Raw genomic sequence first — 24,253 nt, 5'->3', positions numbered from 1 at the left:
TGAAACTGTGAACTATGGAAAACAAAAGATGGATGGAAGAAGATCTCTCTTTACAAAGTTGTTTTTATAGGAAAAAATCCCTAAAGAAAAGCTTGATGTGTGCAAGCCCACAGATATCCCTTATTTTACAGCTGGGGAACAGCAGGAACTTTTCCCTGCTAATGAGACTTTATGATCTCAGATACAGAAAGATTTGCACTTTATTATCAATAAGAAAGTCCAAATTCAAGAAGTGTCTTGAAATGGTAGAGACTGGCCTGGGGATATAGTGAATACAGAACATTTCCTCTCACCATACAGGTGGTGTTTACACGATTTTTAGATGCAGTTCAAACAAATCTTTTACAATATAATAAAATCATTGACTAAGGCAGAAAAAGCCATAAGATTTGATTTCTCCATTTTTTTTTTTTGGTGTACACACTGGTCAAAATAAGATTGACTATAGAAAAGGACAGATTATTATTTTGCCAAGAATGGGTCAGATGATCCTTGAGGTCCCCTCCAACCTGGGATTGTAGGATTATTAAACTGCAGTGTAGCTGACATCAGTATATTGTAACTATGCTCTTCCTTTAAAACATTTTGCAGAATAATTAGAGCTGGAACAAAGGGAGCTCAGAAAATTGCAACACTAGAGCTTTTTTGGTTTTTTGGGAGGAAAAAAAAGAAAGAAAAGAGCTGCAAGGAAGTTCTGATATTCCTTCTAAATTCTAACAAATACTTTGATTATACTACACTTTGCCAGATCTGGCCTCCAACTTTGGATTTCATCCAGTTCCCTGAAGAACGAGAGGAAATCCAGCACAAAACTTTGGTTGTGCTCTTTTCTAAATGGCAAAATACAACCCACCAATTTCACTGGCCTTTCCCTCTGTGTCGTTCAGCAACACAACTGAAGGAATTTTCCTGAAGCAGAGAAGCAACTGCCCTTTCTGTCTGTTTAAAATTGACTCAGTGGCACACCCAAGCTTTACAACAAGGAGCAGTAAAGATTATTTCATTATTTCCATTTGGATATTCCTTTAAGAATTCCAAAGCAGTGAATCTGCAGTTCTGTATAACAGAATGAGGAACAGAGGAGCCTCAGCACCTATAAAGAAAACTACTAAAAATGGCAGTGTGAGCTTTTACCCCAAAGTGTAACATTCTGTGAAGGCCTCAGCCTTGCAAATATTTAGCATGTGAGTAGTTCCTACTAAAGCAAGATTCATCCATCCTTTTCACTGGTGGAGTTTTCTTTTATTTATATATATTTTAAGGCAACATATTATGAAAGTTGGAAGGAGGAGAATAATCCCAGGAGGTGGGTTGACCATCAGTGTCCACGTACGGCCCCGACACAGCATCTCAACCCCAGGGGAGGCACTGGCTGAGCCAAGCCATGACTTTGTGTCAGCAAGAGAAAGCCCTCAAAGCTTTTTTCCCAACGCTCCCACGTGAACATCTTCCCTCTCTAGTGCAATACCCGGCAGAGGCGACTACACCTAAAAACAATGGCTAGGAAAAGGTTCCAGCATTCAGCACAAGGCACGTGCTGCCTTCCAACCCTTCCTTCGTTGGCTGGCAAATGATGATGCACAGAACTGCATAAGGAAACAAAACATCAAAAGATAAAAATTAACTTAATTTACACAACCAATAAAAAAGTTTAAAGCAATGATAGAAAAATAATATAAAGGCTAGATACATGAAATGCCAGTTCAACAGTATTAAGCTTTGGTAGAACAGGTAAAGAGCATAGCACCAATCAAATCCCACGTCAGCACAGGCCTCAGTACGCATGAGCTGTGATGAAGATGTAAATTTTGGCAAGAAAAGTGGTGTATGTTCCCTGGCGCCACAGTTTCATCTCCACATCCAACAGGAAGTCTTTGGGCTCCTTGACTTGGCGCTGCAGGTACACGATGCCGGTGTAGGAGTTGAGCCTGCGGGTGCTGAAGTAGCTCTCCTCGTTGCCCTGGGTGATGGTGAGGATGATGTTGTCCCCGGCGTAGGCAGGGGAGGGGCCGATCCGGAAAATGTGGGCTGGGACCACGATGTTGGTCTGGAAGTTGAGCTGGTAATAGGTGATTCTCACCGGGGTGTTCTGGCAGTCCAGGTAGTTAAAGCAGCTGATGCGTTCACACCTCCTGAGGAACGAGACAGGGAGAGCCTTCAGTGTCCAGGGGACAGGAGGGAAAATGCATTTACCTCAGAGTGCTGCAAAATATCAGCTAAACCACAGTCCCAAACTTCAGAGTGTTATTAACAGGGAGAGTACCCAGGGAATGGACTGTCAGGGCAGGGTCAGGATGGATCTCAGCAAAAGGTTCTTCCCCCAGAGGCTGGTTGGGCACTGACCAGGCTCCCCAGGGCAGTGGGCACAGCCCCAAGGCTGCCAGAGCTCCAGGAGGGTTTGGATGATCCTCTGGGGCACAGGGGGTGACTGTTGGGGATGGGTCTGTGCAGGGCCAGGGTTGGACTGGATGATCCTTGTGGGTCCCTTCCAACTCAGCATATACTGTGACAATCCTTGTTCTGCTTTTCCAGTGTCCATAAAGCATTTGTAAATTATGTAACTGTACTGTAGTGTCAGGAAAAGATCATGGACATGGGGAGCTGCATTGGGAAGCTCCACAGCAAAGAAAGAGCCAGTCGTGCTGCAAAGCATGAGCTTGGAAGAGGAGTCAGTGGTTCCTCACTGACAGCACAGGGCTGGGACAATGCTCCAAGAAAATAAGACTAAAAACTCTTGAAAATGTAGCTGAGACATGGGGCTGGGAAAGAAGCTCCTCAACTGGCAAAGCAGCTCAATTCCGTAAGGCAGGAAAAGTATTTTTTTAAGTCATAAGCAACTAAATATGGGTTCCCAAAGCACTGGCAGATACTGAGGCAGGAAAAGGGAAGGGAGATTTTGGGGCTTCCATGCCCCAGCTGCTGAGCAGCTGGGGGTGTGCCCTTCCCAGAACCCTGTGGCCTGGCAAGCTCAGTATCCTGCTCCCCTCCAATGTTTCAGCAGCCCCTGAAGAACTGCAATCTGAAGATTAACCAGGGAGCCCCAAACCCACTGTAAAAGTGGAGCTCTGAGCAGCCTGGCTGCTGTGATAGAAGCAGCATAGAAGATCTTACTTTTTTAAAACTAACTTATAAGCAGAGCCCTTTCAGAGCTGCAGCAAGGAGAGCTCCAGGCTCTGGTGCCTGCTGTTCCAGCAGCAGTTGGGGAGCAAACAGGGGCTCCAGGGCTTGGAAGAAGGAAGGATAACCAGACACAAACTACATGGGGAATGTTTATGTGCTCCAGGTACTAAAGCAGTTTCTCAGAGCTCTGAGCACCTACACCCCCCCACAAACCAAGCACTACAGGACTGGCCTGGCTGCTGGTGTTGTTCCAAAGGCCACACTCACATGTCAGACACTTTTCTGTAGTTGGAAGGGCACTCGAAGGACAGGCAGCGGAAGCTGCCCTGGATGTTGTAGCAGGTCTCTGCAGTTGAGCAGTTATGAGTTCCTATTGCACACTCATCAATATCTAAGAAGAAACACAAGAAAAAGGCATTCTAAGTTCAAAAGTGAGAATTAATCACAGTTGATGGGCTGTGATTTGCTTATGAGACTGTGTGCCTGAGGAGTCTGTGGGTTTGGCTCTACAAGCCGAGGGCTCTCGTCCTCACCCCCCAGTCACTGTGTGTCACCTCCACAGTACCTGTGCCCCAGACCAGGGCTCTGGGAACCCCCCAGGGCACACCTGGGGTGGGAAATGCACACCCAGGTGAGGTGTGTCAGGTCCATCTCTGTGCACAGACACTCACTGGCATTTGCAGTGACAGAATAAACCACGGTGATGCCAATTCTGACAAAATTCTTCAATGTCTAAAATGTCTTCTATGGAAAAAACCTCCTTCCTTGACCATACCAGGCAATAAGAGATGACAGACTCACCTGGCAGCGTGTGCAGTAAACAAGGGAGCCTACTCTTCCCTACAAGCAGCTTGTGACACTTTCCATGGTGTTTGACAGTCTCTCTGCTTGGCAGAGAGAGTCCACCCAGCACATGGCCAGGCTGGCCTTCTGCTGCAGGGGAACTGTGTTTCTTTACCTGTACTTTAGAACCACTGGCACACTCCTGTAACCCACCTGTCCTCATCCACACACAGCTGACCAATACAGGGTTCTACTTTCCATGGAGAATAAACATGAGAAGGGAAAAAAGTTCTCAAACCCAGAGATCCCACTTCCCACTGCAAGAAAGACCAAGCATGAACACCTAGACAGATTTGCTTGTGTAACCACATTGTCCCTGCTCCCAAGGTGTCAGAGATGTAACTAATATTAAAGCCAGGCTGGAGGCAAACAGAATTAAGTGAGTAGGTAGCAGTAGTCTAAGGCAGCGGAACCCTGGAAGTCCCAGACCAGCCCACAGCTGTATAAGCTTCTCCCAGCTGTTCTGATGGATGAGAGCTTTTCGTTTCCTGAAAGTGATGGGCCAATTTTTACAGCTCCACAGGTCACTGGGACTCCCTGAGCCAGCCCAGTTTCACACTTAGAGCTTGCCTGGGTCCCGTGAGGGGTCTCCAAGCCAACGAGGTGCTCCTGCTCTGTTCAGCAGGTGAGGGCAGTGCAGTGTGTCAGCTCCAGGGCTGGGGAAGCAGCCAACTGCTTTCCAACAGCAGGGCCACAGACTTGGGCATGGTGTGGGCACTGTGGGCAAGCCCTGGAGCACGAGGGACAGTCCTTGAGGAAAGGAGGCCATGTCTATAAATCCCTCACTCACTGCAGAACCTGTGAGAGCACGATGGCTCCTTCCCATGGATGAGGCTGCACAGGGTCCACGAGGAAACAAACACCCCATCACCCATCTGAGAGGGGCCTTCCCCTCCCCAGAGCAAACACACTCTGGTGTGCATGGATACCCTCTGTCTGACTCCACATTAACCATTCACAGCCTAGTGCACAAAAGCTATCCCTCAGGAATAAACAGATCCTGTCAGGATAGAACCAACCCATGCTAAGGCCAACAGGACCTTCTCACTGACTTTTTGAGAAGGGATAAACTTGGGCTGTGTCAGAAGAATTATCTGTGCATGAACGTTGCTCTGGATTAAAGCAGAGCAACCAAATTAAACCTGGATTTAAAGCAAGCAAATCCAAAGCAAAGTTCTCACTGCACAATCCAGGAGATGAGAGCTCTACCAGGGCACTGTGAAACATGGGAACTCAGGAACAACACTTCAGAACAAGGCACACAGTTTTGAACATTTAAGATATATACATAAATATCTCCCCACAATGAGATGTAATTACAGAAGGCAGTAAAGAACATTTAAAGCTCAGAGACACTTTATGGCCCAGAGCATAAACGTGGTTACCTAAATAACACATATCCACAAGCCCAAGCCATGGGCCTTAAAATGCTGAAAAACAGATGCAGCATCAAGGATCCAGCTCGAGCAGCAAACATTGGCAAAGATCATCTCCCAGTCACATTGTGTACTCCCAAAAGTCTAGACAATGCACGGAGGCTTTAAAATGAAATAAATGCTAATAGACAAGGCATGTGGACTGTGCAGGGCCCTGCAGCTCTGCCAATTGTCACAGAAGAGACAGACTCCTAGAGGGAAACTATAACCTCCCACTCCCTCCATTCCCCTGGGATGAGAACTGATCTCATACACTGAACTGGTTGGTTTAAAAGTCTTGCAAGGAAAAGTATACAATAGGAAGTAGGAGAGAATCAAAGCAAAGTAAATCCCTTGCTGATTCGGAGCAGTGCCCCTAAGGTGAAAAGAAAATCTCTTCCACATTGCAATCGTTGTCATGAAAGCACTCCCTCCCTGCACCACTTTGGCTGCACTGCAAAATACCACAGGCAGTTCCTCCAAAAAAGATCCATATGTTGAGACAGTGTTCCATGAGATACAGCTCGTCTGTTTGAAACTAAAGGTACAAAGAATGTGCCACCAGTAACTCCGAAGAACTGGTCAGACGATGAGTAACTGGAGCCAGACCTTTAGCTGGTGGAAACCAAGATTATCTCCTTGAGCTTAGCACAGCCAACATCAATTCAGTGTTTCTCTGACCATGTTTTCAGAAAGAGCTCAATATCTAAGCCTGCCCTAACTTGTAATACAGACTTGCACAGCTCAAAAACAGGGAATGTGTCTGGGGGGCTCCTTCCAGTGCCTGACTGAACTGCAGCTCCAGAGCTGCTGAGTTTTGCACGTAGAACAAGGTGCCCGGACCAGGTGCCAGAGACACTCAGAAATGCCCTTCCAAGGGTTTCTGTTTGGGCAAGTTGTGCACTGGGAAGCCTCTCCACACAGGTGAGGGTCGTGCAGGGAGGGTTCCACCACACAGACAACACAAGTGCAGGTCTGGGTGGATGTCCCTGTCCTCTGCCTCCAGCACACTGTGTGCCTGTGGGAGAGCTGTGCTGGCTCAGGAACACAGTGACTCACACTATTAACTCTGCAAATCATTCTCAGCCCAAATCTCACTGCTGGCAGAGGTGGCAACTAACATGCCAGCACTCAAAGTTAGGAGGAAAATACAAAGCCTGTGGAGAGTTACAGCTGCAGTTTTCTAAAGGTGAATTTTTACATAAGAATTTAAATGCACATGGATACCACTGCATTTATACTTAAAAACACATTCTAAAAAATATTTTAAACTTTTTTTAAAGGATTTTAATTGTCATTTAATCTGCTTCCCTGCTCCAAAGTCAGGATTAAGTACACACATGCTGCTCATGATTTACACAATGCAAATTCGTTGCCATTACCGCCAAGAATTCAAGCCTAGGAGATACATAACCAAAAGTTATATGAAGGGTTCCTGAAAAACTAAGGGCAGGAAATGCCTGGTAGTTAATGTAACCACTGCAGGAATGTGTGCAGTGTGTGCAAAGGTAATCAGATCTTCCATCATCATTACACAGGCAGGGCATCCTTTGGAAATGGGGGTTCAGCTCAGAACCAGACAGCTGTGCACCAGATGAAAACCACCACACTCCCAGCAGGCATTTCTATGGTTCTGGAGAAAAGGGGGGTGTGAGGGGAGGGTACTTGTCGTTGCACTAACATTTCCTCATGCCAACATAATTAAGGTGACAAACTGCTGGATGGCCAAGTTCCCACTACAGTTCCAACATTTAATCTCCCAGTTTTCTGGGGCAGAAAACTGCAACTCATAATGAAGGCACAGATTTCTACACCTGGCCCCTCTAAAAGCCCAGATCATTCAGTGCTGTGCCAAGGTGCACACACAGCTCACACGTGCAATCCAGTGCTCCAGTTGGAAGGATGACATGGGCTCCCTTGGGAATTCATTTAAGCAATTCCCTCACATTGACAGCCCAGTTGCCACAGCACTTTCTTGTAACACAGGAGAGAGCTGTCTTTGCAGATACCAATATTTGGCAACTTTGTCAAATACTGGCTTGTTAACAGTGACTGAAACATGGAGGCTTGACTGAATAACCATAATGGCTCGTTCCAAGGATTAAAGCCTCATGATATATAATCTTGCAGTCCCCTCCTTACCTCGACAGGTCCTTCCATTGGCTGCCATGGTGTATCCCTGCTCAGGACAAGCACACTGGTAGCTGCCAGGAACGTTCACGCAGCGGAAGGTGCAGAGGATGCCTGCACTCTGTGTGCACTCATCAATGTCTGGGGAGAAAACACAGGTACCAACGTGGGAAACCAAGCAAAACAGAAATCTGGGAAAGGCAGCTGTAGAACAAGGAAATTCTCATCTGACACATTCATAATATATTGCTAAACATGAACGCGACCATGGAAGTGTCATGTTGCTGGAGGACTGCTGATGGTGCTTTCTGGAATGCTGGACACAAGACTGCTCCCAGAAATACTGGCTGCAAGTGGTATGGACTCCTGGAAAAGAATAATGAGTCTAGGACACATCCAAGTTCGAAAGACTCTCTCTGGTACCTGTGTAATTCACAGATTCATAGAATCTCAGAAGGGTTTGGGTTGGAAGGGCCTTGAAATCTCATCCAGTGCCACCCCCTGCCATGGGCAGGGACACCTTCCACTAGCCCAAGTTGCACCAAGCCCCATCCAACCTGGCCTTGGACACTTCCAGGGATGGGGCAGCCACAGCTTCTCTGGGCAACCTGTGCCAGTGCCCACAGCAAAGAATTCTTCCAGAATTTCTTGGGGAGCTTCCCTGTGCCAGGAAGAGAGTGGGCTTCTTCACCACTTCTTAAATAGAGACTCTTCAATGTGTCAGTGTCAGTAACTCCAATTAAACAGGTAAACCCCCTCCCTCCTCCATTCTGACCACTCTGTTCCTCATTCACCCACCACGAGCAGCATTAAGAGCAAACCTTCACTCAACCAAGTGGAGGCTTTCATTGATGCAACACAGGTAAACATGTCTTCCCACCTGATTTTTCCAATCATAAGCTCTGGCCCCACGAAACTAGTCTGATAACCCCCCTGTTCCATGGTCAGCCAGGTGTGTTCCATCCAGTGCACTGTCCAATAGCTGGAGTTCCCTTGAGCAGCTTCAGGGGCAGCTGGAACCCACCATCAGCCTCAGGCAGCACCTGCAGCATTCGGTGCTGCAGAGAGTCAGCTCCAGGGAATAAACACATTTACCTTGAGCTGATGGAGCAGCAGCCTTACCTTTACAGGAATGCCCATCTTCTGCCAGCTGGAAACCTTGCCTGCAGTAGCACTGGTAGGAGCCATAAACGTTGGCACACTCCTGGCTGCAGGGACTGTTATCACATTCATTCACATCTGCAGCCAAAAACAAACCCACACACATGGCCACAGGGGCTCACAACAGTGTCTCCCACCTTTCCCTGCCCCTAAAAACAGCCCCCTTCTGGTCAGAGTGACTAAGGATGGACTGATTTGCCCCAGTTTGTCTCAGCTCCAAGAAGCCTGAGGCTGCCTGTTGCACCTGAATTTCATTTCTATATATGCCAATATATAAAACACACACACATGCAGACATTATGGGTTACAGTCGATCAAAAATATGTAATCATTGCCTTACAAAAATCACGGAGAATTAAACAAATTTCCATTCAATTCAAAATCATTTTTTTAAAGTTTGATTACTACCAAGTTTCATCTTTATCAAAATTGGAATTAAGAGTCTCCTATTCTGTGTTTGTTCTGTTCTCCTTTTCTCTCATCTGAAAGGAAAGCAGAAGTATGTGAGGGAAAGGAAGAAGGGAGAAACTTGTCGACGCTCATCTGACAGTTTGAGTGTTGAGTGTTTGACTGAATATCTGCAAATCTGAGCACACATAAGGTTTACTGTATTTATATTTCACCTCAACTCCTTCTCTAAAGTCCCTGAACTCCCTCTGCAGTTTCTTCTTCACGGAAAAAAGATGTCTGGTACCTTCACAATGTTTGCCATCGTAGGACAAGCGGAACCCAGAGGAGCAAGTGCAGTGGTAGGAGCCAGGGGTGTTCTCACACGTGTGCTGGCACAGGCGCCCGGGGTAGTTCCAGCACTCATTTATATCTGCCAGCACAACAAGCAAATACACAATCAGCTGAGGAACACAAGCATCAATATACAATCAACTGAGCAACACAAGCATCAAACAAGATGCAGGAGGATATTTTTAGAAGTGTCAGAGATTGATTTGCAGCATGTGAAGTGCTGCAAGCTCAGGTGTGAGGCTGACTCTGTGCCCTAATTGGGGTACAGTGGGGATAAAAGACAAAGGGCTATCTCGTGGTTCTTAGAAAGTGGTGAAATCTTCAGACAGACAAATTTCTACAGCAGCTGAAGCACAGCCCTCAGGGAATACTTTGTAGATGACTTTAACTGATGACTTGCAGTTAAACCAAGCCAAGGGCACCTGGTCAGAAATCCCAGCACGGAGGGACAGAGCTGTAAGCTGTAGGACATCAGCTTTGGAGGTGATTCCATCATCTTCTGAGGCACTGCATTGCAGAACTAATGCCTGCACACTGCAACAGTGCTAAACAGTGCCTGGAGGGCCGAGCCTCCATCAATCAGTGCTCCCACCTCCCCCGTGCCTCACATACCGATGCAGCTCCTGCTGAAGGCGTCGTACTGAAAGCCCATCCTGCAGTCACAGCGATAAGCCCCGGGGAGGTTGTGGCAGATCTGCCCCTCCCCACAGCGGTGCACACCAGTCTGACACTCATCCACATCTGCAGAGACAGACAGAGCAATTTGCTTAAAGGTAGTTTGCTTAAAATTAATGTTTATGAAGAGAGAGGGGAAAAAATTAATAAATAACAGGAGTAGAAACTGTTATGGTTGTCCCCTGGACAGAAGAACTACCATCAGCTTTTCCCACTCTGCTCTTCTCCGAGCCAGCTCTGTGTGTCTGTAAGTCAAACCTCTGAAAAGCAGAACATTATCTTCACAGTGAAACCATCCTGGAACTGCAATGGAGCTCCCCTAGTATATTCTGCATTTCAATGTAAACACTTTTTGATGCTGATCAGACCCTGACATTTAAACACCCCCTGTGATGTTCTGTCTCTCCGTGACTCACATCAAGCCATTTAAAGCAAAACAAGAACCAGCCAGAAACTCTGCTCATCCCTTCAATTAAAGCAATTGCTATTTTCATCTCCAGTTGCCCTTTCAGTCTCGCTCCTGCTGTCTAACTTTTGCTCTTTCCCAATGTTGATCTTTTTTTTCTTCTCTCAATCAACTCCCATTTAGATATTCCTCATGGCCTCTCATCCAAAATCCAATACCAACAAATTAGTTGCTTCTCCACTCACATGCATCACTTTCAATCTCATTTAAACATCCTCAGATGAAGATGAGAGTTTTCAATACACACTGATTTACAAGACTTGCAACATGACTAAATAGCTCATCAGTCTCTAACAAATCCCTCTTGCCATCTGTGACAAGAAGCATCAAAAAGTCTGATTAACCCTCAGAACTGTTTGTTTCTTCACGTATTCAGAGTTCTGCCATTTCCTAAACCATCAGATCCTGCTTTCTTTCCATTATCTTCTACTACTTTTACAACCCAAATCTCTGTTCATGTAATAATAATTAGAATGGAAGTCTAAGGCTGGAGGTTCTCCATGCTGCTCTATTTGAAGCCATAAATTTGAGCACTGAATCATTCAAAGGGTTCCTGGGCAGTTCTCCATCCAACAGCAGCTTGGTGAGTGCTCTGGGAAGCAGACCCTTGCTGAGGGAATGATGGGGAAGTGAGAGCAGAAACTTGGATTTGGAGAAGTGGAGATCCTATCAACACTGATGAGGGGCACTGACAAATACTCTGTTCAACATTTCAACAGATTCCCATCTACACAGTCCCTGCTGGCCCCAGGGTCAGGAATGGCAGGGAATGCCAACCCAAGGAATCTCTGACAGGCTCCAAGATTTCTGCTGAAACACAGACCCCTCATTTTCTTGTAAGATCAGAAGCAGCACCAAAGCAAGGAAGTCTCTAATGCAGATACAAATTTGTAAAGCAGCAGCTTTATTTGTAATGAATTCATGTGTGCAACCACTTCATTAGTTTGTCCAAAATTACATATTCCATTGCATTTACACTTTAATTAGTTCTAGGGCATTACCCCATCAGAACTGTGCCATATTTCACAATACTTACAGCAGTTTTCAGTTAAACCTAGGAGGTAGTTTTTAATAACTCATTTACTAAATCAGTAAATCTGAACATTTTAAAGACAGATGAATCCTCTAAACAGAGGAGATGACCCTACGAGTGTCGTTCTGCTGGAGAAACATGTGCAGATGATGTTTTTACTACTGTGAATAAATCTGAATCAGGAATCTAATTAGCTATTGTAATGCCTCAAAGAAACTAGTCTTTATCACAGAGAGGGGAAATTAGGACCATATGCTTTTCCTTTTTCTTCTCTGTTCTCTCTGCCTACTTAAAAAAAGCCATTTCAAAAAAATACCAAAAGCTATAGACGAGCAACAGGGACAGAGTGCACACAGCAAAGTCAGAGAAATCATCAATTAACTTTAAATTTGTTTTGCCAAAATCAAGCTGGAGAAGCTTCCTTATACCTGCTCCTTAACAACCTTGTCAACCATTTAAAGCAGAGACAGAGGGCCATCAGTAATCACATTGCATTGTGTTATCTCCTCTTGCTTTAGAGACAGAGATGCTGTCTGAATAATGGCAATTTCTTCCTCTGTCACATATTGGCACATAATCCCTCCTTTTTAGGAACAACTGGGGTGAAAAGCTGGATTCTTTCTCTACCATCAATTTAAAATTTAGGAATGTGATTTGCCCAGTCATTATAGAATCACAGAATTGTTAAGGATGGAAAAGACCTCTAAGATCACCAAGTCCAACTGTCAACCCAGCACCACCCCACGGTCACCACTAAGCCATGTCCCCAAGTGCCATATCCACATGTTTTCTGAACAGGGGTGGTGATTCCTGCACCCTGGGCAGTCTGCAAGGCAGGGCAAAGGGCTGCAGCCAGGACTTCTGTGCTGCTCAGGGATGACAAGGCAGTGAAAACAATGGAGACACTGGCACGGTGGTCCCCTAAAAACAACGTCAGGGTCACCACTCCAGGAGGTGTACCTGGCCCAGCAGGCCTGGCTTAAAAAGGACTGATGGAAAGCAGTTGAAGAATTGTCTTCACAGCAACTGAGAGGGACAGGACCTTTGGACCTACTGAGATACTTCGGGCTGCTCTATAACAGGACAGCAAATAAGACTGCACTACCCCCAAATTTATGAAACACAACCCCAGAGCTGTATTAGGAAGGTTTCTCAATTTCCTCAGTTACACACAAGACCTGTCCCTGTCTTCTGCCCCTTCCAAACCTTCCCCATCTTCTCACTGGCTGAGCATGGTCTGGGTAGTCCTGGGGGCAAAACCATGAGTGGACACAGAGCACAATGAAGGGCAAAAAGGTAAATACTGAAGTTTCTGGGGAAATAGGGTCTGGCTGTTTTTCACTGCAGTCATGGCCAAATTCATGGCTGCCAACAGGGCTCCCACCCACCTGCAGCATCACAAAGTATATTTTGTTTATTTGTCATCCTTCCTTTTATTCAAAGGGAAGGTAGGTAGAGGTCACTGGGATATCATCACTAACCCAACTGCTGATTTCTCATTTCTTTTTTGTTTCCTCCTCTGTCATTTTTTTTTTTGGATTTCCTACCTCGTGTAACTCAGAACACAGGGAACTAGAGAACACCCAGCCAGCCTTGCCTTGGGCACCAAGGACTGAGCTTTCCTTTCCTTCATGCCTCCTGTGCTCATTTACAGAACAAATGCTAATAACAGCTAAAATCTGCTATTCTGAGTCAGTAACTCCCTAAATACATTGGAACAAACACAAATCAGGATCAAGCTGCATGCCAGCCTACATGAATATTTCATACATTCCTTCTTCTCTGAATTCTTTTCACAACGTAGGAATTTATCCTAAACATCCCCACAAGTGGATGTAATGGGGAACACCATTCACAGCCCTACAAAGAACATCCACTTGGTGCTACTCCTGTGAGAGCACAGACTCAGTGATTGCTGCAGATCACATCACTCACAGTGAGATGCTGGAATGTACAGCAAGGGATCATGGCTTTGACTGGCAGCACGAGCCTAAAAAGCAACTAAATCCCATTCACTCCAGAATGGAAGCCAGTGACTCCCACCTGCAGTCAGAGCCAGTGCTGCTGAGCGTGCCAGGAGGAATCCAGGGAGCAAACAAATCCCTGAGCTGCTGGGACAGCAAATTCCCATTCCTCAGACACGTTTGGGAATCTGGAGGTAACTCAAGGCCTCTTTTTAGAACTGAAATGTACTTTTTGCTCTGACCCCGAGCCCCCCTTACCGACGCAGCGGGTGCCCTCCTCGTTGGAGTGGTATCCTCTGCTGCAGCTCAGCATGTTCCTCTGGCAGGTGTAAGACCCAACTGTGTTGATGCAGTTGAATCCTGGTTTACAGGGCTCAGGGAGGGACGTGCATTCATTAATATCTGGTGAAAAAAATGAATTAGAATAGTGAGAGATGCTATTTAACCTTTCTAGCCTGTTTTCTTCCAGCTGCCACTTCTTTTCCTTCATTTCAGTTTCTTGTGCTCCAAAGATAAGGCCGATGAAGGTCTGCTGTGGGAAGACTTTCAAATGCAATAACTTTAAAAGGACAGCAATGTTTACATTAAATTCACAACAGGGTTTGAGGCAAACCACATATACAAGGGTCAATACACCCCCCTTGGACAGGCTGGAAGGCCCAGGAGTTACAAACACACTCTGGTCACACCTACCAACACAGTTTCCCTCGGGATCTTGCAGAAACCCATCCATGCAGCGCTGCTTTGACTCACAGTAGAAGGACCCTTCTGTGTTCTGACAAACAAAGTTGACTTTGCAGCTGTGAGTTCCTCTCTCACACTCATCAATATCTGTTAACCAGACCAGAACAGCAAACTGGGATTAGCTCAGCTCTAACTTTCAGCAATCTTCATGACTAGCTAACTTCCAGAAAGGAAATTAGGAGGCACTATTTAAACCAGACACATTTTGCCAGTGGGAAATCTGAGGTTTAGGTGTGTTTGTTCTTGGACATCCACTTCAGTACAGGCTTCAGGATCTGTCAGGTCCTGCAGCAAATTTGACTCAGGTCCCTACTGCCTCGTTTGCAGCACCTCTTGTAACCCACAAATACCAAAATACCTGCAGTTTTAAAATCCTAAAGATCCACATTAAAACTACAAATCAGGTGCTCATAATAAAATACGTACCACAGCCTTTCCTAAGCAAAATGGGCTCTTACTCCTTATATACCTCAGGAATTCAGGGATGTAGAAACCTGCCTCCTCTGAATTTGATACTCACAGGTAACCTTGTTTGAAGGGCTGGGATTTCACTGTGTACACACAGACATGTAGTCATGCAGGTGTATATATATATATATATATATACTTATGTACACACAAAACCCACTTAGCCAGCTCGTAAAACTATGTGGAAAAAATCTAAATGAGGCAATAGTATTGGTAGCAAATTTTGCTTTTTTTCTTACTCTGCAGCCAGAGCCCACCACAACTTTCTCATTTTTTATTAAGTATATGAAATTATTTCCCAAATTATGTTCACCAACTCAGTGTTTGCTTTCTAGAGACATTGAAAACACCTCCCGCAGGTTTCAAACTTATAAATGTACACCCAACTGCTCTGTGCTGAGTCACTGTGGTGTAGTGGTGTGGCTTCCATCTTCCAGCTGAAGAGATCCCACCTTGGAGCAGACTCAGCTATAAATATGTTCAAAATTCAGCTCCTGTGCACATTTTCAAATGGTGCTTTAACACATGCTGGTTCCCAAGGAATATCTTCACTAGAAGATAAAGACAAATGGAAGGAAGTCCCCAGTGGAGGAGTCCCCACTCCTCCAGGCAGACAAGGGGAGAACTGCTGGCACTTCTCTTTCTACTCCAACTCCTCATTAAATGTTAAGGTCATGAGGGAACATCACCAGTCCCTCACAAGGCACTATATTAATAACTCTGCCTACCACAGTTACAGACTGAGACAAAGAAAAATGAGTATTTCATAAACGTCACATTAATAAAATAAGATTCAATAGTTATCTGTAGGCAATTTTGCATAGGGTACTTCTGAAATTCTAGCCTCTCCTATAAGTCATGAATTTACAGGCTACTTTAAAACAATTTGTAAATCTTATAATCCCCTATTATCTAACTTTAAGACTAGAAAGTAAATTAGATTAGTAATAAATGTTAGAAATGCTCTAGAATGAGACAACTGAACAAGACACAAACAGCCTCTTTAAGCAAACCAAGCTTTACTTATGACAGGGAGATTGCTGGTAATTTCTGGTTTATGGCCTAATGTTCTGGTTCAAAGGCTAAGATCTTCCCTTAGGCATCTCTTACTCCAGCTGTCAGGGAACTGGGTGAAAATTCAGGAGTAAAGAGCACTGACTGTGCCCTGAAGGCAGGGCAGGGTGTCCTGCACACTCCTGAGCTGCACAGCTGCTGCTGCTGCGAGGGCTGATGTTCCCTGCCCTGTTAGACACCTCCAGAGTCCAAGATGGGGGGATGCAGAGTAACTTCTTAACCCCACGGCCATTCCAAGCATAACTAAGTGCAGGCAGCCCTCCTGAACACAGGAAGGCTGGGGCTGTCAGCCCGTGAGCCCTCCAGGCTGAGATCCAACAGCAAACAGCACCAGCCCCTCCAGAGCACAGCAGAGCCAGGCAGAGTTAAGGGGAATTCCTCCATCAGGGAATTCTCTCTGTAATGCCTTAAAAACAGGGCAAATCCTAGTTCACAAGGTTTCACCCATTTTCTAAGTAATTTATCACTGGAAACCATTTCAAATAAATGAATGTACAGAAGGGGCCTACAGAGCCCAACACTTCCACGATGCCTTTTGTAGCTACAACCCTCATATCCCAGAGCAGCAACAACAAAATCCTTTGCAATCCCTTTCCCTTCCTTCCTGTAACAGCTGAAAAACACTTGTCTTACCAACACAGTCCCCATCCTTGAGCTCATAGCCAGGCTGGCAGGTCAGCTCCTGCAGGCACCTGAAGGAGCCCATGGTGTTGACGCAGTGCTCTCTGCGCTGGCAGGTGTGTCTCTCTGTCACACACTCATTAATGTCTGCAACAAAGAGTTAAACCAGTCAGTGCCATGCTTTCATCAAGTGATCCCCCTCTTCCTGCTCTTTTGGAAGGAGTCAAAAGCTCCAGTGAAACCATTTCTTCCAAAAGATAGTCAGTGTAGGCTTTGTTACAGCGATGTGATGAGTGACTCAAGGTCTCCAGAGTAACTGAAGAGACACAAATCCCATGGAGATTTCCTTCTCCTCCCCTCTTCCCAAATGGATGGTGCAGGCACTGAGGACAGGGATGGAGAGAACTGATTGAATGCAGGGTGGGCAGAGGATTGATGATCAGCCACTGGGTTACTGGATTTCCTGGATGGGAACCCCCTGGACAACTGAATGAGGAAGTGATTGATGCTTTTTGCTCCCCACCAGCTTCTCACAACCCAGGCTATTTATCAGTCCTGCTGCTCTAGGCCAGGCAGGAGCTGCTGGGCTGGAACTGCTGCAAGAGAGGGGTTCTGAAGCTGCCTGCCCTGCTGAGGGGGAGGAATCCAAACACCCATTTCCTAAGAAATGCATCATTAGAACTGGATAGCAAGAACACAGGGAGAGAGGAACCCTGGGGGCTCAATCAAGTTGCAAATTCCTATTTCAATCTTTAAAGAGATCTGATTTCAGCAGGTGGAGTAGGGGAAAAGTTCTTTTTAAAAAAAAAATCACTTAAACACAAGGTTGCAGAGTGTAGGACAATTAGGAAAGGAATATGAAACACCTTTGATAGGCTGGGCTGAAATCATCTCAAATCCAGGTTTTGCTGATGTTAATAATGAAAGCTGGAACAGCATGATGAGCAAATACCTAGAAGTTACAAAAAGGGGCAGAGACTGGGAAGAGAAACTTTCTTGCCAATCTCCACAAAATCCCCCATGTTCCCATCTCTATATAAAGCTCAGGAGTATTTCCAGAGCTAACAAAAGCCAAATGTGACCAGAGCCATTACCAGTCATCTGGCTGCTCTGTGCATGAAGCTGTTTTCATACTACACAATAAAGCAAGTATTGTTTAAATCAGATTTTCATTTTGGCTGTAGAACCTCATTCTCAGATAAGTACACAGATATATGACTTCTTCCGAGGAGCACGAAAACAGGAAGAGCCATTTTTAAAAGCTTTTTGTCTTAAAAAACATCTCAGCTTGTTTTCTACCAAACAGATAAACAGGGGCACCAAGAAATTTCAGTTCCTGATGGACTAACTGGTGACATGCACTGAGCTCTGCAAGGCCACAACATGAACTTGGTGGCATTTCACTTCTCATTTATTTGTGTTTTCCTTTTGTTTGTTATTGCTGTTCTTTCCGTGCTGTGGACCTGCTTCCCAAAGCCAGCTGGTGAAACCCTGCAAGGTCCCCACCATCACCTGGATCTTTCTGCCTGTCCCACAGGATCTTTGATGCTCCCACAGAGGGGCCCCAAAGCTTCTATAGGGTTCTGTCCTCCCAGTGCAGTTCCTATACATCAGGATGAAGAGCAAGGAGCAATATTCTCATGGGTGATCTTGGGGGGGAAAAACCCACACTCAAAACACACAAACAAAAAATCCCTCACGCTGGGAGAAGAATATCAGGTGCTGTGGTAGAACTCTCCCACCTCACTAGAATTCATTCTTAAATAAATTTGAGATTTATTAATTAATTGTTGAGAAAACCAGCTATGGATAATCCACCTAATAGCACCCAACACACTGCAAGTCTCTCTACTGGCTGTACCACAGATATGAGATTATCTTTTCTTGCAAACCAGAAAAAGACCTCTCATATAAACAAACTTTGACCACCACACTGCATCTTGAGAACTTCAGTCAGTCCAGCACCATGTCAAAACAGTCACCAGGAGGACAGTGTGCTTGCCTGAAATACAGCCAAAGAAGGGAGGAAGTATTCCACCTGACCAGCAGGTTTTAAACAGGGACAAAGAAGGGTTTTTTCACAGAGGGAAAAAAAAAATCTAATACAGTTCCATGTTTTGTCTCTATTTTTTGATTCAATTTTCAAACTTCTGAGTACAGGAGAAAACACACAGAACTGGCTGGAACACATCTGAGGAAATTAAAAGGATGGAAACTGGCAGATTCCATCCAGAATTTTGTTTTCAGTGGAAGGTTTGGGCACATGTGATACACTGACAAAGCCCAAGGACTGTGAACTGGGTTGAGGTGCAAGGCTTAAACCTGAGCCTTGGGCACGCAAAGCCCTGCCCAGTGACAGGGCATGAATGTCCATCTCTGAGACCAGACCAGCTGCCAGCTCACCACAGTTCCTTTCCAGTTAATCAAACAAATATGCCTTTTTTTATTATTTTTTCTAATTAAATTCCTAAATGTTCCATAAAATCCAGAGTGCCCATAACCTGTGCCTCTTCCATCCTGGAAGCCAACCCAACAAGTCAGTGAGATGCTTGATAGAGCACTAGGAACAACAGGAGTTCTGTTTGCAGTTTGGAACACAGTTAATTCCAACACTGCACCAGCTGTAGCCTTCATCCAACCCAATTAAGACTGTGAGGTAGGGTAAGATGATATTTACTAAAAAAAACAGGAATAAGAGGAAAAATACTTCAGTACTATATTAAAAACAAGTCACAAGGTTAATTTGAAGAAATCTCCACAGTCATGTGTGTGGCAGTGACTTTATTAATTCCTCATTTTATGTCAGCAAAACCCAGGATGACATGTAATCATGTAATATCTCCTTTTTTCCCAGGAATTGTGGATGCAAACAGCACCATACCCAGGATCCCTGACCCATCTGTTGCTGGCATAAGGAATATCAACATTTACCTCCTGCTATTTGTTTCACTACGTACTTTGACATTAAAAATGAATTTTTATGGCCTTTCTATAAAAATGTGAAATGGAGGCTTTTCTTGTCCTGCCTCTGTAGTTTACCCTTATTTTTTTTCCTCTTCAAATTGCTTCAGCTCTATTTGTTTTATAGGATATATCTGTGTAATTTAGGCATGTGGTTATTTTGCGACACCCATCCTGTGCTCAGGCAGAGCCCTAAAGTTCAGGGATAACGTGGCCACTCACTGCTCCTCCTGTCAGGAGGGGAAACTGAGATGGGAGTAGCAAAGAAAGGAGTAAAATAGTCACTGTGTAAGTGGGTGGTGGTAATGACTCTGCCTGAAAGCCACCAGGAAAAGCAATTCCCACTAACAACATCCAGCATGGCTCTTATCTCTGGGGAACGTGGAGCTTTCCAGCCTGCAGACATTTCATTATCTGCTCTCCAAGTGACACAAAGGTGGGGTGTGGGAGCTATTTAAACAGCTGGTGACCCTTCATTGTGCGTGGCTGGCTTTCAGGAATCCTGGATATCTGGAATTCCACAGTTTGACTAAAGGAAATTGGACAGATAGAAGGTTAGCAGCTGGTTTGTTGCTGTGCACAGATTGTTCCTCCCCGTCCCTAAAATATGCAAAGAGTAACATCATTAAAGCAAGGGGATTCTGCAAACACACTACCAAAGGTTTCCTCGTGGTGTGTGAGACAGCTCGAGGTGTGGCACAAAGGCAGTGAGGCTGGAAAAGGACATCTCAGAACGAGACAGTGAACAGAACCCAAACCACAGTGTGCTTGTGGCTTTCCCCTTGGACTAGAAAAGTAGGAAAAAATGTTCAATACTGCAAATGTTCTCCTGGCATCACCCTCAGAGCAGAGCTGGATACCAGCAGGGAGCACACAGGGTGGATCTGTTCAAAAAGACGGAAGAGAAATTTCCAAGTTTTCTGGATTATTTAAACGGATATCTGTAAAAACGCACTTGCATTAGAGGAACACAGAGGTTTGGTATTTAGTGAGGGAGAAAAAGGTCTTTCAGCTTCACAAATGAGAGCTGTGTCTTTCCTTTCATTAGCAGTGCCTGAGGTTTATCTTCTATCAGTCATAATAAACCTCTATCATGTCATGGGGGAGAGGAAGAAAGTGAATAAAGGGAAGCACTTGGCACCTGCCACAGCAGCTCCTGCCAAAGCTGCAGACACACATGCACTGGTTTAGTTTCAAAAGGCTGTGGAAAAGGACAGATCTATCCTTCCTGCAAAGTCCTAGGAAAACATCAGGGAATTAAGTGGCAAGACAGAAGTGGAACACAAGGAGGGGCAGTTCTGCAGCTGCTCACCTGGTGGATGCAGCAGAACACACACCATGGGCAACTCCAGCTCCACCCTCCAGCTCACAGCCTGATTCTGCCTCTGAAAGGCCTCCTGCCTTCCAGTGCTGTGCTCTCAGCCATTTCATTTAAACTAAATCATTTCATTAGTTTTCCACACTTACCAGTATCTCTGATTTCAAAATAAATATTAATAATAATAATAATAAAAGAATTAAAAATGCAGTTAAGGAAAGATGGCTAGTTAAGGAAAACCCAGAAGGTGGTAAATCACATTTCTTCTCCAGACCCTGACACTGCAGAAAATTTTCCTGCTCATGCCCCCAGGCCACATGGTGCTCATTAGTAAGATGAGGTCATAGAGCTTTAAAGACAGAACAAAACCAAAGCTGTGATGGTCAGAAAAACAATGTTCTAAACGTAGGGAGGAGGACAGGGCTGGAAGAAGGCACATGCATCCACACATGACATTATAGTCACAGGCACTGCTGCTTCCAGAAATGACTTGAGGTCTCCAGGTGCTCTGTTTTTCCAGGCAGCACTGCTGCAGCTCAGGTGCCTCCTAAACCAGCCTCTAGAAAAGTGCTCAAAAGAGAAAGTATTTCATAAGCTCAGGCCTTGGCTGCTGGGAAAAAATTAAATCCTCGTAAATACACTTGTAAAGATCGACTGGTTTCTCAGATGGACTCAAACAGCAGAGATGATACAGCAGAATCACAATGCATCTTTGACTTTTACACAAAGAAATCTGTGCCAGAATCAACAAAGGACTGATGTGAAGTTCAGAATCCCATTGCTTTGGAATGGATCTTTTCCACTGCCCGACCTCACGCAGATCCCTTGAGCTGTGTTTCTGGAGTTTGGTTGCTCCACAGTGCCTGGGAAGCATTGACAGTGTCCAGAGAGATCAATTCTCTGTTTTTTGGAGGATTTATCAGTGCTGCTGTGGTCATCACACCCCTGGCTGTGCACAGAGTTATCTGTAACCCAAGGATGGATCGCTGGGGAAGGAGCCAAACAGCACAGGACTCATGAGGTGGAGTGGCTGAGCAAATGGTGCACATGTGTTTCCACTAACTGGGATTGAAATGTCATATGCAAGGATGGCCTTGGAGCACAAATGGTTTAAATGCATTGCAGAGCATGGAGCATTATGATGTTGTGGTGAAGGGCTGAGACCTCTCGTCTTACCAACACATTTCCTATGCCTGTTGAGAATAAAGCCCTCTGCACACATCCCACTGTGGCTGACACAGGAGAATGATCCCAGTGTGTTCTCACATAATTGTCCGCTGGAACAAGCACCTGTGAGGCACTCATCCAAATCTACACCAGCATGAGGCAGCCAAAAGGGAAAAACAGAGTTCTATTAGAACAATTGCTGAAATGAAACAACAGTTCTTTCGCGCTGGAGATGTCTGAATGAAGTGTGCTGGAGCTTCCACATCAGCACCACGCTGTAATAAATGCAGTGTTACACTGAAAATAGGGCTGGAATAAGGAATAAACCCTCGGAGATCATCTACTCCTTGCTCACACCCCGACACTTTCGTCATGCCAGAAAGAAACATCCTTGGAACCAGGCAGGCAGTCCCACAGAGCCAGTGCACACTGTTCCAGTGCACCCCTACCATCAAATCCTTGCTCTAATTTAGATTAGAAATGGCCCTTGCTACAATTTAAACTCACTGCTTCCACTGACATTTATAAATTTTTTCATTTCCTGTAGGAAAACGATTGCCTTGAAATGCCCCTTTTGATTCTGACATTAATTAATCAAATTAGCTTCCACCACACTTCAGTAAGCACTGCACTGTGAATATTTCATCTGGTGATATTAAAATCCCATTTTCTTCACAGACTGTCCAGAATTTCATGAAAATGATTTGTAATTCAATAAGACTTGAGACTAAGAGGGATGTGGATCATTTGTGAGCAATTCTGAGCATCGGAAGCTTCTCCCTGCATTTATTGTCACTGCTCCCATACTTAGAGATTTATAATTAAGGTATGTCACAGGGCATTGCTTCTGACCCCCAAATCTTCCCTGGCCAAACATATCCCTTGTCACTACTCCAGCATGTCCACTTAAATGTCTATCATGTGAATGGTCATGGTGCAGCTTTGGAATTCACTGCTCATCACTGTGCAAGGCTGAGCTCCAGTGTCAAGTGGAACAACTGGAGCTGGACCAGCTCCCATGGCTGTGAAGCCTCCCTGAGTTCAGGTTTTCAAGGCAAGAGGAAATAAACCCCAACAAAGCAGATGTCAGGCAGAGCTGTGGCTCTGGGGGTCCCCCAGGACAGCAAACCTGCCTCTGTCCTGCTCACTGCTCCAGAAAGAAAAGCTGCGTGTCCATAGCTGTGCAGACAGACCCTGGGCAGGAATGGCAGTGGGAAGAGAAACCAAGAGGGCTGAAGAAAAGCCTGGAATGTCAGAGGAAAAGAGCACAAATCCAGGCTTGCCTTCGCCTGAAGGTCCCAGCACACTGTGCTTCAGGAGTTATCTGTGGAGCAGATCTGGGATTCCCTCTGCCAAGTGGTCTCTGCACTGCCACTGCAATTCACAGCACCGACAGTGAGGAACCCTTAGAGGAACACCCAGGGGGGTGAGAGATAAACCCTCCCCTCTGAGGTGAGCACTTACCTTCACAGGACACACCATCAGCCATGAGGGTGTACCCAGCCAGGCAGGAGCACACGGCCTCTCCTTCCACCACGTTGCAGAGGTGCTTGCAGGGCCCGTTATCTGCACGAGGCACAATTACAAAGCACATCAGCACCCACGGCACGGATCAGCTGCAGTCACACACCTCCAGGTCCCAAAAACCATCCCAGCTTAGGCAACAGGGACTGCAGTCTGTAAACAACATGTCCAACAGCCCTAATCACTGCTGACAGCCCTCCCCTGGCACCCAACCCCCCCCGTGCCACCCTCCCTGCACTGCTGCCATGTGCTGCTGCTCCCCTCACACCCATGGGGGTAATTACACTGAAGGCAGAGTGTAGCCCCAAATTCCTTCCTCAGGAATTCCCCTGACAATTCCTCAGCCTTGTGCCAGAGGTTAACAAATTAGGGATGTGTGTTGAGATCAGACTGGGGGAGGGATGAGTGGAATTTTATTCCATCTCCAGACATTCCTCACTCCCTGCATGAGTAGTTCCCACCTCCAACATACCTTTACACTGGTCCTGTTCCTCCTGCAAGGACACCACCAGAATGGGCTGAGAGGGAGAGGCTACTGGAGGGATGGTGGCTTCAGCTTCCTGTCTTGTCACCTGTGCCCTGTCAGGATCTGTAAGGCAAAGGAGGCAGAGAGGATCAGGGACAGCACCAGCCCCACTCCACATGGCAAGGGGCCTGGTCCCATCCATCCCACCCCATCGTGGTCTGGAGGAGGAAACATCATCACGGATTACAGATCAGGGAGCCTGGCTGAAAACAACCTCTGCCCTTAATTTGACCCAGGAATGACCCAGCAATGACCAACCCTTCCTCCCCTCGCTCCTCCCATCCATCTCAGGTGTCCCACAC

The 24,253-nt window shown here is 45.7% G+C and overlaps 1 protein-coding gene across 2 annotated transcripts in view; it reads right to left on the bottom strand.

Moving 5' to 3' along the window:
- Positions 1-415: 415 nt before the first annotated feature.
- The window catches only part of FBLN2 (fibulin 2), a 109,681-nt gene continuing 85,843 nt past the window's right edge, over positions 416-24,253 (bottom strand). Inside the window, exons 8-19 of one of the 2 annotated variants that reach the window (XM_017834904.1) lie at positions 23,898-24,014; positions 23,366-23,467; positions 21,911-22,045; positions 16,468-16,602; positions 14,242-14,379; positions 13,807-13,950; positions 10,023-10,151; positions 9,364-9,489; positions 8,631-8,747; positions 7,521-7,649; positions 3,388-3,511; positions 416-2,132 (exon numbers count right to left, since the gene is read on the bottom strand). In XM_017834904.1, the coding sequence (XP_017690393.1) occupies positions 1,775-2,132; positions 3,388-3,511; positions 7,521-7,649; positions 8,631-8,747; positions 9,364-9,489; positions 10,023-10,151; positions 13,807-13,950; positions 14,242-14,379; positions 16,468-16,602; positions 21,911-22,045; positions 23,366-23,467; positions 23,898-24,014 (1,754 nt within the window). In that variant the 3' untranslated portion in view covers positions 416-1,774. The remainder of the gene's footprint in view (positions 2,133-3,387; positions 3,512-7,520; positions 7,650-8,630; positions 8,748-9,363; positions 9,490-10,022; positions 10,152-13,806; positions 13,951-14,241; positions 14,380-16,467; positions 16,603-21,910; positions 22,046-23,365; positions 23,468-23,897; positions 24,015-24,253) is intronic. The other variant, XM_017834905.1, reaches the window with a different exon arrangement.

The sequence above is a fragment of the Lepidothrix coronata genome, unplaced genomic scaffold (assembly GCF_001604755.1).
Source record: "Lepidothrix coronata isolate B3197 unplaced genomic scaffold, Lepidothrix_coronata-1.0 Scaffold244, whole genome shotgun sequence".
NCBI lineage: Eukaryota > Metazoa > Chordata > Aves > Passeriformes > Pipridae > Lepidothrix > Lepidothrix coronata.
Note: the sequence above shows the minus strand (reverse complement) of the source record. Positions and strands in the feature narration are given on the sequence as shown.